The sequence below is a fragment of the Colobus angolensis genome, unplaced genomic scaffold, assembly GCF_000951035.1.
Source record: "Colobus angolensis palliatus isolate OR3802 unplaced genomic scaffold, Cang.pa_1.0 Scaffold10, whole genome shotgun sequence".
NCBI lineage: Eukaryota > Metazoa > Chordata > Mammalia > Primates > Cercopithecidae > Colobus > Colobus angolensis.
In genome coordinates, this window is record NW_012110919.1 from 5,347,160 (window position 1) to 5,366,896 (window position 19,737).

General features: G+C 42.0%; 1 protein-coding gene across 1 annotated transcript in view; it reads left to right on the plus strand.

Moving 5' to 3' along the window:
- The window catches only part of PLXNC1 (plexin C1), a 160,481-nt gene that overhangs the window by 68,126 nt on the left and 72,618 nt on the right, over positions 1-19,737 (plus strand). Inside the window, exons 6-9 of the mRNA XM_011933948.1 lie at positions 3,893-4,040; positions 8,108-8,195; positions 10,497-10,599; positions 11,055-11,141. Coding sequence (XP_011789338.1) covers positions 3,893-4,040; positions 8,108-8,195; positions 10,497-10,599; positions 11,055-11,141 — 426 coding nt within the window. The remainder of the gene's footprint in view (positions 1-3,892; positions 4,041-8,107; positions 8,196-10,496; positions 10,600-11,054; positions 11,142-19,737) is intronic.

A 19,737-nucleotide genomic window follows, 5' to 3' on the forward strand; every position in this document is an offset into this window, starting at 1 on the left:
CCAGGCGTGGTGGCAGGCACCTGTAATCCCAGCTACTCGGGAGGCTGAGACAGGAGAATCGCTTGAATCTGGGAGGTGAAGGTTGCAGTGAACCAAGATCGTGCCACTGCACTCCAGCCTGGCTGACAAGAGCAAAACTCTGTCAAAAAAAAAAAAATGAGAGTTAACTAAAGCACACACTTCAGGAAAATATTTGCCACTAAAAAAATATTCATCATAAGATAATAACACTAAGAAAAATTAAAAAGAAAAACATCAGTACACCAAAAAGTAATTGGGCCAAAACGCAGATATTCTCACAAGAGGAGATTCAGAAAGTAGATAGAAATATGGAAATATGTTCAACCTCACTAGTTTTCAAATAAATACAAATTAAAGCGATAATAAGCTATGCTAACACCCAGTGTTGGTGATGCCAATTAGCACAACCTTTTTGGAAAGCAATTTGGCAGCATGTTTCAAAATTCATAAATATATTCATTCTGTTTGAAGCATTAATTTCAGCCTTAGAATCCTGAGGAAATAACTTGAAAGAAGAAAATCCCTAGGCATGAAGATGCTCTTGCAGTAGCATTTATAGAATTAGAAACCTAGAAATAACGAAACTGTTTAGCAATAAGGAATGATTCAGTATAATATGTCGATCGAATAAGAGTGTTGTACAGCAATTCTTTGGCCCTGTGGATATTGCCGGCTAATTGACACCCCAGCTGCCTCTGCATCCCATCTGCCCTTTAAGTCTTCACTCCCTCTTTATCCAGCTTGATTCAAGAAAGAGCCATCAGCCTGGTAAGGAGTCCCATGCTGGGTTTTTTAGGACAAAGCTTCAGCTTTTTAACCGTACTCACCTGGACCCCAAGTTACGCAAAAATACCTTCACCTCACTGGCTCCTCTCTCCTTCCACTGCACCTGAAAAAACATGCTGTCTCTTCTTTCAGGTCCACTCCAACCTGGTTTCTGCCCCACTGTTCCCCTGAACCGGTTCTTGCTAAGGTCACTGGTGAACTCCATGCAGCCATTCCAGCGGACACTATAAGGTCATCTTACTTGGCTGATAGCGTTCTTGAAACTGTCTTTTCTATTGCTTTCCATGGCACGCCCACTCCGTGCTCTCCTTCTTCTCTGTGGCCAGGCCTCAATTCTCTTGCTGGGCCTTGCTGGTGCCTTCTCTCCCTGTCTCTAAATATTGGAGCCATTTAGGGCCAGTTTTGGTTCTTCCTCTCTTCTTACTCTACATTTTGTCTGTAGACAATCTTATCCACTTCCATGGCTTTATCAATCATCTGTATGTTCATGTCTCCTTTATCCCCACCCCAGATTGCTCCTCTGAGCTCCAGGCCCATACCCAACTTGACATATCTGCCTAAGTATCACACAAGTATCTTGAACTACATACACCCCAAATTGAAGTCTTTAATCTTCCACCCATCTGCCTCTCCCTCAGTATGCCCCATCTCCATGTATGGTACCTATGGTACCTCCATCCATCCATTTGCTCGCCAGCATCCTCCATATCCACATCCCCCACTTCCAGTCCTGCCCCATGCTACTTCTAAGGGGTACCTTGACTGCCTGGTTCTTTCCCTTTCTATTGTACCATCTTAGCTCAGTCATCTCTTGATGATTCCTTGATACCACGTGACGCTCCAATTTTATTCTGGTGGAGTGTTCTATACTTCTACTAGTCTATAAGCTTTTTGAGGGCAAGAACTATAGCTGTTTGGTTCGCTGGTATAATCAGTACCATTGTGCAGCACTTGGCATATGTTGCAAGTTTGATAAATATTTGTGGAATAAATAAATGGAATAATTATAGTTATATAAAACTACATATGTGAGAACTAGAAGGAAATGTGGAAACTTTAAAAGAGTCGTTGAAAGTGTGATTTTTAAAAATTCTGATACTCTTGTTATAATGTTTGAGCAGTGAATTCAATTTAAGACATACATGTATACAAGATAATATGTGATAGTGTGCTAAGATGTGTGGTGCAGATATAAATGCTGGGTTGAAGATTCAGCATGAATGAGAGTTCAAGCATTTGTTGAAGATGAGTTAGTGGGAATGGTTTGGGATCTTTCACTGTGCTCAGAATTCCCTAAAGACAATTGAACTTCAGTCCAGGTGAAGTGGACTGAAAGAACTTGCCTTCTTCCAGCATGATAATATGGCCAGAACTTTTTGAAAATGGAAAGATAGGGGTGACCTCCAGGGACTAGACAAGACTTAGCAAGCTTATCAGAGAACCAGGGAAACAGCAGAGTCTTAGGTGGCAGTGCAGCAAGTCTGGGAGGAAGTGAGATGTATAACAGAAGACAGACAGCTGCCAGGTTGTCTAGACTATGGCTCTTCATAGGAGGTGATAAAGTTACCACTTTCTGCACTCCCAGGTTCCTTTTACTTGGCCCACATTCCCACCAGATCCCATCATGCACCTGATGCAAAAGGAGTCCACTGTTGCCGTGTTAATTCCTGTAATTTTCATTTTGAACAGGACACCGGGCTGCCTTGTTCCTTTGGACCATTTCCTTGGGAAAAAGCTACTTTGGGAACATTTCAGGATTGTCTTTTTGTGTCCCTACTATACACATACACGCATGTACAGGCACACAGACGTATCCCTGTACACATACAAACATATACACACAAAAAACACTCCTTCCACCCAAATTTAATCATATGTTTGACCACAAGCAAAACCTTAACTAATTCTAAAGCACATTTCACAGGCCACCTTCTTTAATCATTATCTAACAATATTAGCAATAAGAAATAGTTGACAAATGTATCTTCACACCTAGGAGATCATCAAGGCATGCTGTCTTAAATGAACCCCAGATCAAAGAGAAACGGATGAAAAAAAGTCATGTGTTTGGATGGGAATACTTAATATCATAAAGATATAAATTTTTCTAACATTAAGGCATATATTTAATACAATTTCATTTAGACTTAGTCTCTTCAACCCCTTTGGATAAAATGAACTTAAAGTTCATATGGATGAATAATGTCCAGGAAACGCTAAGAAAATTATGAAAATAGAGATAAAGAAGGAGAGATTTGCCTTATCAGATGCTAAATATATTTAAAATTACAGGAGCAAAAATTTAATGACATTGGAATAGAAGTAGATCAATAGATTACTGAAAGAGAGCGGAGTTCAGAAATAGATTCCAGATAAATGGAAATTTAACATAGGACAGAATGGCATTTCAATTCAGTGGGAAAAGGAGGTTTGTTTTTTGTTTAATAAATGGCTGTGACATAATTGATTAACCATCTGGATAAAGTTGGACCCTTATCTCACACTGTATATAAAAATAAATTCCAGATGGATTAAAGACATAAGCTTAAAAAATAAAGCAATAAAGACATTGGAACAATTTTATATTTGTCCGTAAGCTAGAGTTTGGGAAGCACTTTATAGCTGAGACAAGAAACCCTGTATTTGATTACTTAAAAGCACATTGTGTAAGGATAAAAGATGCCACAAGCAAAAGTTACAAGACAAACAATAGGTTAGGAGAAAAATATGTGTCAGAAATATGACAGATAAAGATTAATATCTACACCATGCAGAGAGCTCTTGAAAATTGATAAGAAAAATACATACACAAAGCAGAAAAATGGTCAAAGAATAAGAATATGCAGTGTACAAAAGAGCAAACCCAATAGCCAACAAACCATCTATTCTTTTATATTTTTATTTATTTGTTTATTTATTTTTGGAAGTAGTGTCTTGCTCTGTCACCCAGAAACATCTATTCTTTACATCAGCTCTTCTGAGAAATTCTCCTTCCTGTGGCAGGTCAAAAGGTGAGATCATATAAGGCTCTGTGATGGAAATGAGGCAAAAATCATCATTTTTTCCCTGTATCTTCCCTGCACAGACTACAGTGACTGTGGTGGGAAGCTTCTCTCCAAGACACTCAAAGTGCATGGTGAGGAACGTGGACTCTAACAGGGAGCTCTGCCAGAATAAAAGTCAGCCCAACCAGACCTGCACCTGTAGCATCCCAACCAGAGCAACCTACAAAGGTATGTGGACTTTTCTGGGTTATTTTTGTTATAAAGTCAAAAAAACAAGGGAACCTCCTGAGTTTAGTTTGCCCAAGGAATCTGAATAGTTCCCCCTCTGTAGACTCACTCCCCGCCACCCCCTGGTTCCCACTTTTCCTCTGGGATTTACCTCATTCCCTCATTCCTTGACTGCAAGGATTTACCTCATTCCTTGACTGCAAGACCCCACTGTCAGATATGCCTGGGCAATGATAAGAGGAGGGCAAGTTGGATAGGAGAGTGCAGAAAAGCCAGATAGCATTGGGCTGACTGTACCCAAATAGTTTAGATAATTCAGAGATCTGAAAAGCAAGAAATGCCCTGGGTGAGATGAGAAATTTTAACAATCAGTATTCTATCAGTTTGAGTTCATTGCATTCATACATCCATCCAGGGAGTATTTATTGTACATCTACTATATGTGAGGCACTATGCTAGGTGCTAGGGATACAGTGACTCCCCCTTGCCCCTAAAAAGAAGACTGTGCACAGGGATAGAGAGAAGTAAATAGCTCGTTACAATGCAGTGTGTAAATGCAGGGAACATAGAGTACCATGAGAAGCACACGAAAAATGTACCTTACCAGACATGGCGGAGGGGGAAGGGGAAGGAAAGCTTCCTGGAGGAAGTGATGTCCAGACAAGGCGAGGGTAGAGTTGAGCCAGCCAAAGAGGAGGGGGATGGGTATTTCAGACAGAGACCAACCTGCATGATGTCCAGGAGAGAAAAAGCTTTATTTGAAGAACCAAAAGAGCTTCTCTATGGCCAAGGCAAATGGGGTAGGGGAAGGTGGAAAGGGGAAAGGAAGAGAAGATAGATACCAAAGGAGGTATCTTGGGGACCATGAAAGGCCTTGTGAACTGTGAATCCTGGGAGCTGTGATGAGATGCTGAAAGGTTTAAGCTGGAGACTGGCAGCACAGTCAGATTTATATTACAGAAAGGTTCAATTGTGCATTGTCTGTCTTTTCTACTGGAATGTAAGCCCCATGGAGGTAGGGACTTTGGGAAGACGTCTTCACTGCTGTGCTTTGAACAGTGTCTGGCACAACGTAGCCATTCACAATCAATAAATGTTTCTTGAATGAATGAATGAATGAATGAATGAATGAATAGCTTGAAGGTGGAGAATGGGCCAAAGAAGGGAAAGACTGAAAGACGGAGTTCCAAAAGATCAGATAGGAAAGCTATTGGAGGGGTCCAGGTGAGAGGGAAAGTGAGAGCTGGAGGAGAAGCCAAGGGGGATGGAGAAAAGTGGATTCAATAGATGGTTAGGAGGTACAGTGGGCAGACTGAGGACTCCTGAGTCTCTTTGGATGAGAAAGACTGGAAGTAGAGTTGAGTTCATGGAGAAGGTCTCCAGGACCGAGTGATGATCATTAATGGAGCTGAGTGGGTTTTGTGGTGAGAGCTGGAGTTACCCAATATCTTAGTCCATTCTGGCTGCTATAACAAAATACCTTAGACTGGATAATTTATAAACAATAGAAATGTATTGCTTACAGCTCTGGTGGCTGGGGAGTCCAAGGTCAAGGCTCCAGCAGATTCAGTGTCTGGTAAGGGCTTGGCCTCTGACTTCACAGATGGTGCCTTGTTGCTGTATTTTTACATGCAGAAGGGGCAAGGGAGCTCTCTCAAGCCTCTTTTATAAGAACACTAATCACATTCATGAGGGTGCAGTCCTCATGATTTAATCACTTCACAAAGGCCCCATGGCTTAATACTACCACATTGGGTATTAGATTCCAACTTATGGATTTAGGGGAGACATAAATATTCAGACCATAGAACCCAATTGATCCTAAATCCTTCAAAAGGCAATTTAATGCACCAGGCCAGAGATGTGAGCTTAAAAATGCTCTCAGCCACTGGGTGGTGGCTGTTTGGGACTGATTGCTTGGAAAATCACCTCAATTTTCCACTTTACTTTGTCCATACTGTGCAGCCTTTGTGATGCATTTCTGGTTAATTTTGTTCATTAAAACGCAGACCTTGCTCACCTATAAAATATGCCTCTGAAGTATTTGAGATCACCTTGTAAAGCTAGTTGGTCACTTTTAGATCCTCCATCAGTTGCACCCAACCCTTCACCTGCTGTTTTCTGAATATCTTATATATTCCGAACAGGCAAACAAATTCGCTTCCCAGCCTCTTGTACTCAGCCAGCCAGTGACCATTGCCATGCCAAGCCTTTATCCATGGCCTTCTTTGAACCTAGAATGGCCTCCCCTCTTTCACAAAATCCTGTCTCCCTTTCTGCTTTGAAACATTGGAGAAAGTCACCTCTTCCCGTATGCCCTTGCCAGATTCTGCTCTGACTTTCTCAGCCATTCTAACACCACTTTCGTCCTCCATGCACACCTCTGTCTTGGTACCCAGGTTACCAGAGGGAACTGAAACCACTCATATGGTTGTTTCCTTGACTGTGCTGTCATCACCTAAATTATTTTACCTCTTCCAGAATAACTGTAAATGCTTTCCTAGAAGAAATCATGAATATTCATTTCCTTGTGATATTTCCAAATAGAGTTTTGTGCCTATTTGGTGCTTGAAAAAATGTATGGCTTTTGCAGTCTTCATCACTGGACACTTACAGATTCCACTGGAGTGTATTTTCACTGGGAGTCCCTCCGAGTTGACTGTCCCTGTGTTCATTCTATTCACATGTATCAAGTGTCTGTTTAGAGGCTTTTGCAGAGAGGTCATGCCAGCCCTCCAAGCCTCTTTGTCTTGAGAACAGAAGATGATCATTTCACACACACCCTCTGTATGTGAACCGAATTTTATATGGAATTCTGACTTTCAGAGGGAGTGTTATTGCTGTGCAGAAGGACCTTAAAGTAAGGGTTTTTAGACTTTGGGAACCACACACTAATAACATTTCAATAAGAAAATTAGGGATGCCAACGGAGTCAAGCCAGATTCTTATTTTGTCAAAACTTGGATTTAAAAAGCACCCTCTCGGCCTGGTGTGGTGGCACACACCTGTAATCCCAGCATTTTGGGAGGCTAAGGCGGGCAGATCACTTGAGGTCAGGAGTTCAAGACCAGCCTAGCCAACATGGTGAAACCCTGTCTCTACTAAAATAAATAAATAAACAAACAAATAAATAGCACCACCTCCTATTCCTATTAATTCATCAAAGGAAAAATATATTAACACCTTGTGATTAGCACTGGTTCCTGGACAGAAGGTGATTTGAAAGGTGCTACTCTGTATTGTGGCCCCAAACCTGGGCTCTATACAATCGTTCCGTGGGGAGCGATGCAACCACAGGTTCCTGGGTCCACCCCAGGCTTGCTAAATCAGAATATTTAGGGGCATGGCCCTGGGATCTATATTTTTATAAATTTCTCAGGTGATTCTGATAGACAACTGGGTTTGAGAATCACTACCTTGGATAGAGTATATATGTTTAAATATTATATTTCTCTAATGTTGATTTAGTAGTTTTGAAATCCTTGTTATTTTGTTCTTTTGGGGTTTTCTAACCAATGAGTAGGCTTTCAAAGGCAAATAAGAAAACCTTTATCACAGATTTGGTGACAGTTGACCCCCAAGAAGATCGTGGAACCCTGCCCATGGAAACTACACTTTAGAGTATGTTAGGTAAACATTTGCAGCGTGGATTTTTCTGAAGGTGCAGGATTTCTAATGCTCCGGTTTTCATGTTCTAGGCACTTCTTGCTCGGTGATTTGTTTTATTCTTATGCCTTAGCCAATTAAAAGCTGAGATAGTGATCCCTAGGAGAGTACGAGATGTAAATGAGCTGTAAAATGGCTTCTTCCTAGTGATTATCCATGGGAGGCTTGGAACTCGAGGTGGGTTCAGTCTGTTTGGAGGCTTGAGCTGTGCACTTCGGCTGCCTGATGTGAATGGCCCATGGGGAAAGAACCACATACTGATTGAAATGTTAGCAAACAGCTGGCAAGCTCCCGCCCACTATGCAGAGGAGGCAAAAATATTTTATGTTTTTTTGCATTTACAGCTATGCTTGACTATAGCAGGACTCCACTGTAAATGACTTTTCCCCCCTTCCCTCCAGATGTTTCAGTTGTCAACGTGATGTTCTCCTTCGGTTCTTGGAATTTATCAGACAGATTCAACTTTACCAACTGCTCATCATTAAAAGAGTAAGATTTTATTTGAAATTTGAATATTCTCTCATTGGTCTTAATTTACTTATTTGTTTGACTCCTCGATTTCCTAAAGAACTCTTGTGAGACAGAACTTTCCAAAATGCCTTTTGGAGCATGATTTAATGGGAGACAGGAGAGCCACTGAGCTAATAAACTCAGCTCACACATTCTAGCCCTGACTAGTAAACTGGCGCCATGAGGGAGAGAGATCCACTGTGCTTAAGTATTCATAACCACAGGGAAATATGTCTTCCTAGGACCGAGAGGCAGCCTTGAAGTAAGTAAAGAAGAGACAAGCCAGGCATGGTGGCTCATGTCTGGAATCCCAGCACTTTAGGAGGCCGAGGTGGGCAGATCACTTGAGCCCAGGTGTTTGAGACCAGCCTGGGCAACATGGTGAGACGCCATCGCTACACAAAAACACAAAAGTTAGCCAAGCATGGTGGTACATGCCTGTAGTCCCAGCTACTTGGGAGGCTGTGGTGGGAGAATCACCTGAGCCTAGGAGGCGGACGTTGCAGTGAGCCAGGATGGTGCCCTGCATTCCAGTCTGAGTGACAGAGTGAGATTGTCTCAGCAAAAAGAAGAAGGATCGCTGCTAGGTTCTCTCCTGATTGGAATGGCTTCGGGAATTTGGGTGGAACGAGAAGCCTTGAGCGTATGGGTAAGAAGTCATACTTGAGAAGGACAAGGTGAAGTCCCTTTCACCAAAAGAACATGTTCCTGATGCCCCCCTTTTTACCATCTTTGGCCCCTTTGAGCTACATAGGCCCCTGAGTTAGTGCTGAACTTCGCTCCTTGCTTCTAAAGCAGCGAGAGGACAGAGGAGATATGTTTCTCAGATGCCTGACTTTCCAATTGGAAGTTAGGATGGAGGCCTGCAGGGCACCTTGGGAGGCTGCGTGAGTAGCAGTGCTGTAGATCACTCCACGGTTTGATTGACCAGCTATGTGAGCACCAAATGGGAGTTTCTTTTGCCCTGGCCTGGGAACCATGGTTTCTATGGGGAAAATGAATTTGAACTTGAAGCTGAGCTGGGAGGCTACTCTTGAATGATTAGAACAGGAGTCCCTGGGCCTCATCTCTTCCACTGAGGCACTTTGAAAAAGATGACACAAGGCCCAGTTCAATGATTGCTAAGAAAGAGAATGAATTTAAGGAGAAAAAAACACAAAAATTGCTACAGCAAGCCTCAGAAGTTCATGAAAATAGGAAAAAAGGGGGAGAATTAAATAGAATTATATAGCTCAAAGACAGTTGAAAGATAACGTAGCCCCCCTGACGCCCAGTTTAAGGCCAGATGAAAGGAACCGACTCGCCCCAGGTCCCACAACTTGGTAATTAAGAACCAGACCTCAGACCTAGGTCCCCTGGGGAGGATGAGCCCCCTTTCCGTAGGTAACTGCTTCCTGTTAGGAACGCACTTAGTATAGTATAGTAATCACACCCCGGGGGTAGAAGAAGCATGCAAATCACAAACCCGCTTCTAGCTCACTTAAGTGGCCCGATCCACGCAAAAGCCAGCGTGTCTTCTCCTTCCATGGAAACTGCAGTTTCTGTAGGTCAGAATCTCAGAATGTTTCCTCATTTCTTGGAGAAGGTATAAAACAAACTGGGTCCCCACGCCCTGCGCTAGCACCCCTTGCAAGAGCTAAGGCTTCCTCTGGCCTCCCTTGGCCCTGTTTCCAGATCACCCGATTTCCCTTTTTAACAATCCTTCTCATAAGTGCTTTTCAAGTCCTCCGCAGTTTACCCAATCATGATAGGTGATTTGATTAGTAGACACACAATTCTTCCTTAATTTGATTATAAAGCAAACACAGGCACCTCATTGCCTCTGCTTGCCAGCTAACACTTTCTCTCTCACATCTTCCAGGCAGTTGGCAGTGTGACTGCTGGAGTGAGTGAGGGCTTCCCGATTTTGGAAGGCAGGATGGGTAGAGGCAGGGAGAGAGAGAGATCTGTCTCCAGAGGGACTTACTTGAGGGTAGACAAATAGCAGAACTGGATTCAGAAACATTCAGAAACAAATTCACTGTGTTCCTGTTATCTACAGACCAGCAGGTGAACCAGCTTCAGGTTTCCATGGCAACACCCCTGCAGGTGCCATTCCGGCCCATCAACCTGAGGGCTTCCAAGAGCAGGGCACAAAGCCTCACAGGAATGTCTGTCCAGGGATTTTTTTTTTTTTTTTGTCTTCTTTTAAATGCTTGCATGCCACATCATAGAGGAAAATTCTAGGATGTGAACATTGTCCTAAAATGCAGGAATTAAGTCAGTTTTCTGTGTTGCTAGATGCCCAGCATGCACAGAAACTGGCTGTGCGTGGTGTAAAAGTGCAAGAAGGTGTATCCACCCCTTCACAGCTTGCAACCCTTCTGATTACGAGAGAAACCAGGTAAAGTGACTTTTTTTTGGTATTGTAAGGCTTAACCGCTGGGCACGGTGGCTCATGCCTGTAATCCCAGCACTTTGGGAGGCCGAGGCAGGTGGATCACCTGAGGTCAGGAGTTCGAGACCAGCCTGACCAACATGGCGAAACCCTGTCTCTATACAAAGTTAGTGGGGCGTGATGGGGCATGCCCGTAATCTCAGCTGCTGGGGAGGCTGAGGCAGGAGAATCGCTTGAACCTGGGAGGCGGAGGTTGCAGTGGAGCTGAGATCGCGCCACCGCACTCCAGCCTGGGCGACGGAGTGAGACTCTGTCTTAAAAACAAAACAAAACAAAACAAAAAACAGGTTTAACCAAAAATAAATGTTTGTGACTGCCTAGTCCTACCTTCTCTTTTATGTTTGTTGCACACTTTGAATTTACCACCCATCTGAATGTTGAAGGGGTGTTCTCCATTCCAGGAACAGTGTCCAGTGGCTGTTGAGAAGACATCAGGAGGAGGAAGACCCAAGGAGAACAAGGCGAACAGAACGAACCAGGCTTTACAGGTCAGACCCTATTTTTGTGCGGTTAAGGGGAAAACCTCTCTTTGAATGACCATGACAACAACTCATACTACTCTGGGTTCCCTAAAAAAATTCTCTATTTTACTTTCTACCAAAATTCCCTTTTGTATCTTTGGTTTTTTAACCAAGTTTCACTTAATTAGCTCAATACATCAAAGGCTGGACAGTCACATAAAATAAATTAAAACTCTGTAATTATGAAAAATGATGTTGCTCTGGTCGAAATAAGATTGTACAGGTGACTTTGCGGCTCACTAGGGAAGAGCTAGAAGGAAGTTTTAGCGTTCCATCTGAGGGATTTCAACTTGCACCTTATATAATTGCATTTCTGGGGGTTATGTATGTGGATGGGGGTCTGTGCAAACTAACCTCGAGACCTTTGTTTTTTTCAGCTTCATAGGGGCGTCTAACCAGTAGTGAATGCTGCTAAACCAGAGTTGTTATAGAATGTGTATTTCTCTTGCCTTCTCAAAAGCTGTTATTGATCCATGAACTTTCCTTGGAAATTCTCCTTATTTTCTTCATAGTAAATTACTGAACCCCCATGTCAGTCATGTTTGAAAAGAGGGGACGTGACAATGTAAACATTTCTAGGTGGAACACATGTGGCTGTGCTTACAACTTCACTCAGTCAACAAAAGTTCGTTGAGCATCTATATGTGGTAAAACACAAAAAGAGGATAAGTCCTGCCCTCGCTAACCTTGGAGTCTAGCAGAATAGACAAATTAAAAATGACAGCTCTGGGGAGAAAAAGGCTCCATTTTTCGTTTCTCTAATCTGTGGTTTTGACTTCTCCATTTGCTGCTACCTAAGGTCAAGTGCAAAGGTAAATAAGTAGCACATTTTGAATCATTACTGAAAAGTTGATAGTAACTTCAGGTGAATTAAGTAACAGGCAGAGTGAATGTGAATCAAATGGACATGAAGTTAATTAAAGGCATTAGAAAAGCTTGATGCCCAGGTGTCTCCAGACTTTAGCAGTCTTTGAGGTCTTGTTAAATAATGGGCTCCTTTTCTCATCCCATTGGTTTGGAAAACTAAGACACAGTGCCAAGGACTTGGATCAGGGAGACAGTGGCTTTGTGGCTTTTTCCTTTCAATTAAACTTGGTTGTTGTTCCAGGGTTTGTTTGTTTTTTAGTTTTGATAAAGTACACAAACAAAATTTACCATTTTTATTGCTTTTAAGTGTACAGTTAGTCGTGGTAAGTACATTCACATCGTTGCACAACCCATCTCCAGAACTCTTTTCATCTTGCAAAACTGACACTCTATGCTCGTTAAATAATAACTCTTCATCTCTCTTTCCCCCCAGCCCATGGAAACCGCCATTCTAATTTTTTGTCTCTATGAATTTGACTACTCTAGGTACCTCATATAAGTGAATTTGTCTTTTTGTGCTGGCCTCTTTCACTTAGCATGATGTCCTCAAGGTTCATCCATGTGGTAGCATGGGTCAGAATTTCCTTCTTTTCTAAGGTTGAATAATATTCTAGTGATGTATATACCATATTTTGTTTATCCATTCATCCATGGATTAGCACTTGGGTCACTTCCACATTTTAGCTATGATGAATAATGCTACTAGGAATATGAGTGTGCTGCTATTTCTCTGAGACCCTGCTCTCAGTTCTTTTGGGTATATGTCCAGAAGTGGAATTACTGGATTGTATTATAATTCTCTTTTTGGTTTTTTAAAGAACCCCTGTACTGTTTTCCATGGCAACAATACCGTTTTGCATTCCCACCAACGGTGCACAAGGGTTCCCGTTTTGCTACATCCTCACCAACACTTGTTATTTTCGGATTTGTTTGATGGTAGCCATCCTAATGTGTGTCAGGTGGTATCTCATTGTGATTTTGATTTGCATTTCCTTGATGATTAATGATATTGAGCATCTTTGTATATGCTTGCTGGCCATTTGTGTATCTTCCCTGGAGAAACGTCTAATTAAGTCCTTTGCCCATTTTTAAAATTGGGTTATTTTTGTTGTTGTTGAGTTGTAGGAGTTCTTTATGTATTCTGGATATCAGCCCCTTATCACATATATCATTTGCAAATATTTTCTACCATTCCATAGGTTTCCTTTTCATTCTGTTCACTGTGTTCTATAATACATGGATTTTTAAATTTTGATGAAGTCCAGTTCATTTATTTTTTCTTTTATTGCCCATGCTTTTGGTGTCAGATCCAATAAATCATTGCCAAATTCAGTGTCATGAAACTTTCTTTCTGTATTTATTTATAAAGGTCTGTAGCACTTATATTTTGGTCCCGGATTTATTCTGAGTTCATTTTTATATATGGCATAAGGAATGGATCTAACTTCATTCTTTTGCGTGTGGCTGTCCAGTTTTCCCAACATCATTTGTTGAAAAACATGTCCTTTCCCCATTGAATGGTCTTGGCACCCTTGTTGAAAATCATTTCACCATATTTGTGAGAGTGTATTTCTGGGTGTTCTTTTCTATTCTGTTGGTCTGTGTCTGTCTTTGTGGCAGTACTGCACTGTTTGATTACTGTAGCTTTGTAAAGTAAATTTTGAAATCAGGAAATGTGAATCCTTCAACTTTGTTTTTCTTTTTCAAGATTGTTTTAGAAAATAATAAACTTTTAATTTTGAGATAATTGTAGATTCACATGCACTTGTGAGACAATAATAGTTAACATCTTTTACCCAGTTCCCTTCAATAGTGCTGTCTTGCAAAACTATAGCACAACATCACAGTCAGGATATCGACGTTGACAGCAGTCAAGACACAGAACAGCTCTATCGTCACAAGGCTCCCCAGGTTTCCCTTTCACAGTCACATCCATTCCCTCCTCCCTCCCATTCTCCATCTCTGATGCTTGGCAACCACTGATCTCGGCTCCATTTCTATAATTTTATCATTTCAATAATTTTATATAAACGGAATCATCCAGATGTACCCTTTGGGGGACTGGCTCTTTTAACTCAACATAATTCTCTGTAAATTCATCCAAGTTCTTTTATGTATCAATAATTCATTCCTTTTTATCGCTGAGTCGTGGTCCAGGCAGCGGCTTTTTAAACTTCTTTAATTTTAAAGACAAATATCATAAAGTCACTACATCCTGGTTTCCTGCAGTGCATCTCTCTGCACCCTTTGAACTGTGTGGTTAAAAGGATTGGGGTCACCACAAGAGAAGGAGAAGGCTGAAAATAAACAAAAGCCCAGATCTGTTTTCATTGCTTCTCTGTGGATTACCCCTCTAAGTATGGAGAGAGACATTTTGTTGATCCTGACATGTTTTCTTTAAATGTGTGACTCAGAACAGAATCTCTCTTTTGTTTGATAGGGAATGGAGTGTTATTTGTCACAGGAGGGATTTCTCGTGCTCTGTGAAACACTGCTGTCTTTCATTATCAGGTGGAATGTGTAACATTCTGGTTTCCACTTTGGGTCTTCATGTTGGCCTTGAACAAAGCACCCAATGTCTTTGTGATTCTTTCTCTACCAAAGAAGTCACTCACAGCTTTGCTTCAACGCATCTGCCCACACCACATATGTACCGAGTACTTCCGGTGTGCTAGGCACTAGGAATGGAGCAGGTACTGTCCTAGGCTTCTAGGATCCTGAACTTGGGTTGATTCTTTCCAGAGGCTTTTATTGCATGCCTATTAGATGCAATTGTACTGATCTCCACAGATTCCATGAGGAGGATTCAGATGAATCAGGCGCATCTCTGGCCATCAGTCTCAAGAATCTTATCCATGAGTACATGAGTAACGATACAAGATTTTAAAAATGTTAACATAGAGAAAGTACCAGAAAGTATACAGAGAGCCTCTCTGTGCCTGGGGCTTTGTCTTAGTCCTTCCTGTTTGCTTAAACCCAGTGCCTTGAAGTTGAAAACACTTAATCAGTGTGGTTGGTTAAGTCTTTGATGGATGGATGGATTGATTGATGCAGATGGCATTTCAGCCCACCTTTGCGGACAAGAAGCATCCAGACACATGAATGTGGGTATTCGAAGCAGAGGAACCGGCATAAGCACAGTGTGGGGGTAGGAGCCAGAAGATTCCAGGACACACACTAGAGGAAACCCTAAGTAGGCACAGAGGATGCAGGAAATTGTGAGACACAAGGTTGAAATGACCCTGGAGCCTGCAAACATACCAGCCCTATGAGTGCTGACTTTATTCTTCAGTGGCAATGGAATGCTATTCAAGGTGTCTTATTTTATTTTTTTAGTGTATGAGTTTGCTAATCCAAGGATCTGGTACTTACGAGGTAGGGTCCTGGTTCAATCCCTACTAGACCGGTAGCCCTCACACTGTTTCATGACCCCAAGACCTACCCCTGTATCCTGACCCTGAAACGTATAGCATCATCTGCCAAGGGGGCTGCATTACAGAAAAGTGTGACCACAATAGAGAAATGAGCTCAAAAACCTATGTATGACCTTGTAGGAGGAGTATTTCAAGCTATAAAGGCCAGTGTCTGACCATCTGTGTGTTTCTCTCCACATATCTAGTAGTTGAAACCTTGTCAGGGACCGTTGGCCCTGTGACCCTGCCCTGACCACTTCTCCTTCCATTTCTTAACATTCTCACATCTGGTGCCTTCACCCACTGAGACCAGCAATAGCTCCCCTCTCTTTTGTGCATTCAAGCAGAGATTGTGAAGACTTATGATGTGATGTCATTCTAATATTTGTTATTACCTCAATATGCTTATCACTGTAGGGCAGAAATAAACCATACAAAGTCATATCTCCTGGCAATTTACATTCAAATGGTTCTTTCTCTACCTTGTACCTCCTCTTCTCTTCCTCCATCACTTTTTTTCCCCCCAAAATGGAGTTTCACTCTTGTTGCCCAGGCTGGAGTGCAATGGCACAATCTCGGCTCATTGCAACCTCTGCCTCCCCAGTTCAAGTGGTTCTCCTGCCTTGGCCTCCCAAGTAGCTGGGATTACAGGCTCTCACCACCATGCCCGACTAATTTTTTCTGTTTTTAGTAGAGACAGGGTTTCACCATGTTGGCCAGGCTGGTCTCAAACTCCTGACCTCAGGTGATCTGCCTGCCTTAGCCTCCCAAAGTGCTGGGATTACAGGCGTGAGCCACCGCACCCAGCCCCTCCATCACTTTTAAATATGCATTTTTGATCTCTCACAGGCAATCCAAATGAATGCTTTTGGGGACCTTGCCTTCAAGAGTGAAATTAAATTTCACATATACCTTGCTGAGTAGCTTCTATGGGCCTAGCATAGGGCCAGGTACTGTAGAATTAACTTACAATCATTTATTCAAAATTTGTTTGTTGAACAACTACTGTGTGCTAAACAGGCAGGCAAAATGTGTGGCTGCATGGAGCTTACATGGTAGAACTTACAATATTTTGGAGGAAATAAGATTCATTTTCACAAAGCAGTTGAATGTGCACAACAGAAAAAGATACAAGAGAGAATGCCAGAATGTACTCAATTGAACAGTGGTAGCTAATATTTGCTGAGCCTGTGCCATGCCCTGAGCTCAGAGTATCTAAGCCTCACAATGGACCTATTTTCCCCCATTTTATAGATAAGGAAATTTTAGCTCAGAGAGAGTAAATGGTAGGTGAGAGATATGAATCCAGGTAATCTGACTCAACATAGTTTTAACCATTACCCTGCATTGTATGCCCTAAATTGAATATAAACATTGGTTAAACCATACTACTGATGATATTAATAAAAGTCAGCCTGGAAGAAAGGACTCTAATATTGGCTTCTCTTGGCATTAGACTGTCAAAGCCTGCTCCCGATCCCTGCCACACATGTAGGGTGGGAGTAAGACCTCCAACCTGGCCAGGATGTGGGAGGAGTGTATTAACCTCAAAGACATGGGAGAAAAAGTTGGGGCAGGGTGTGGTCAGAAGGAAGGAGTCAGATCCAGACACGGCTGGGCATCTGCTCCAAGACAGGGAGAGCAGAAGAGGCTTAGTGAGGCAACTGAGGCCCTGGGGAGAGGGGAGCGGCAAGAATCTCATTCATGAGTTGAATCTCGGCCAAGGGGTGGACTTTGAGGGGCTGGGTTTAAAGTGGAATCAGGGCCCTCCACTGGCTGGGAAGAGCTGCCCTCCCTGGCCGTGGAGTTTTGGTCACCCAGTCCAGGTGTGGGGAGCCACACTCAGAAGGCTCCAGTGCCAAGAGGAATAGCGGGTTGTTCAGAGGGTGGGCTTGGCAGCCAAGTCAGCCTCCTTTTAGAGTCTACAACTCAGAGAAGTGAGTCTTGATCTCTTTGCACAGGGCATTGGTCTGTCATCTTCTCCCTGGAAGTCTCAAGCTCTGTGTCCAGAGGCACTGCTCACTATTGGCATTTCCAGGGCCAACTGAAATCACATCTCAAGTTCCCTGGAGCCTGTAGCAGGGGCCCCCGTGAAAAGGCGTTTGTCCCAGGGGTTAAGCATCAAATGGATAACCATTTTGTTCCGTTTCACGCTCTAATTTTTCTTGAGTGGACCTGTATTTTGCTGTTTTCTTTCCATATCTCACCTCCTTTTACTCTTCCATTTCCACTGCTGGTTACCACTCTTACCAATTTATACATTTCATTAATATATTAGTTCCATCCTCTTCTCAGTCATTAATAGAGATGTTAAATAATCCTGAACCGAATACTCACTCCTGTAGGGCCCCACAGGACTCTTTCCTTTAATTAGTTGTGCTACCTTTCATCTCTCTAATGTCCTTCGGTTTCAGATTTCCAGCTGGTTTTGAATCCATGTGACTTTTTATCTAGTCCTGTTTGAACTAATTTCACGAGTGAAAATCTGAGAGATGTTTCACTGAGTGTTGATTCAGGTCCAGGCCTAAAGAGAGCTTTGCTATATTCAGATTTTTTGTAACAGATTAATAGAGTACAATTTGGCCTTAATAAACTGAGCCCTCCTAATGCACCTCTTTCCAATATTCTTTTCAATCATAGCAGTATTTTCTCCATTAATGTCATGGTAATTTGAATTGTGTTGATGTCAGACTTCACAAAAGGTACTCTTACTGTCAGAAGTAATCCTCTTAGACCTTTTCAAAGATAACTATTTCTTAGTGGTTGTGCTATTTCCCATATCCTGTAATGACTTAGTTAAAAATAAAAAATAAAGGCCGGGCGCGGTGGCTCAAGCCTGTAATCCCAGCACTTTGGGAGGCCGAGACGGGCGGATCACGAGGTCAGGAGATCCCCCCGCCTCTACTAAAAAAAATACAAAAACTAGCCGGGCGAGGTAGCGGGTGCCTGTAGTCCCAGCTACTCCGGGAGGCTGAGGCAGGAGAATGGCGTGAACCCGGGAGGCGGAGCTTGCAGTGAGCTGAGATCTGGCCACTGCAGTCCAGCCTGGGCGACAGAGCAAGACTCCATCTCAAAATAAATAAATAAACAAATAAATAAATAATAAAAAATAAAAAATAAAAAGGATTGAGTATTCTATAAATCTCCTAATTAACCAGTTTCTAATGTGCTTTCTTATACAAAACAGGGAGTAAAAACCATAGCTCATAGTAGTTTATTAAATAAGTTCAGATTGTGCAGCCGTTTTAAAATAACCCTGAATTCTTTAAAATGTAACCTACAGGAAGTAGACTATTCTGAGGTTAATTGCTCGACAACATAGGGCTGTGATGGTTATAGTCCATAGTATTTTGATTTGATATATAGAAATCCTTGGACATAGGGTGAGGGAGGAATCCCACGACAGGGCTGTAAGAATTTGTCTCTTTGTATTGAGCTTGATTATGTTTTAAAATTAACCCCTTCTGAAATGTAGAAGCTTGTAGGGCTGGCTACTATATGCCAGATTTTATGAATTAAAATCTCTTGATAAAAATACAGAATTGATCTAAAATATTGAATATGTAGAACCTTTATGGGGAGATGATTCTTTGCTCTTTTGTCTGTACTGGATTTTTTCAAAATCTTTATTGGTAAAAAGAAAGAATGTATTTCTAAGAATTGTTGCAGCCATGCAGTGCAGCCATAGAGCTAACCCTATCTTTTATTTTTAAAATGTTGTTTTATACCTGCACTATTTATTTAGGAAGGTCCTCCTGGTAGCCCTTTAACCCATTTATTAATATTAGAAGAGGTTCTACCAGCAAACAAAATACAACTAATCTGACCCTGTTTGAAAGCAAACTGGAAGCACCCACTTTCACAAGACAGGCCAGGGCTGGATTCCATCCTAGACGGCCAAGGGAAACTTCTCTAAACAGTAGGGGTTTAAAATGTTTTTGAAGTAGCAAGGCTGTCTCCACTCAGGGAAATAAAACGTTAATAAGATGATGTGGCAAGTCCTCTGATGGTGCTCACAGAGCCATTTAAGGAGCAAAATATAACTTCCTTAAAAAGTCTTTTTTACATTAGTTGTAAGGCTCTCTTTATCCTCTGATAAAGAGAGTGGAGAAGTAGCATTTACTTGGCATGTTTGAAAATTTTGCTTGAGCAGACATCAACAGTATAAATATAAGAAGCACGAAGGACTATCTAGAAAGAAAAGAAACCTCGGAATCATAGTTGACTTGGATGTAAATGTGAGTCTGCACTGAGGTTTACATAAAAAAAGCAAAAAAATTCTA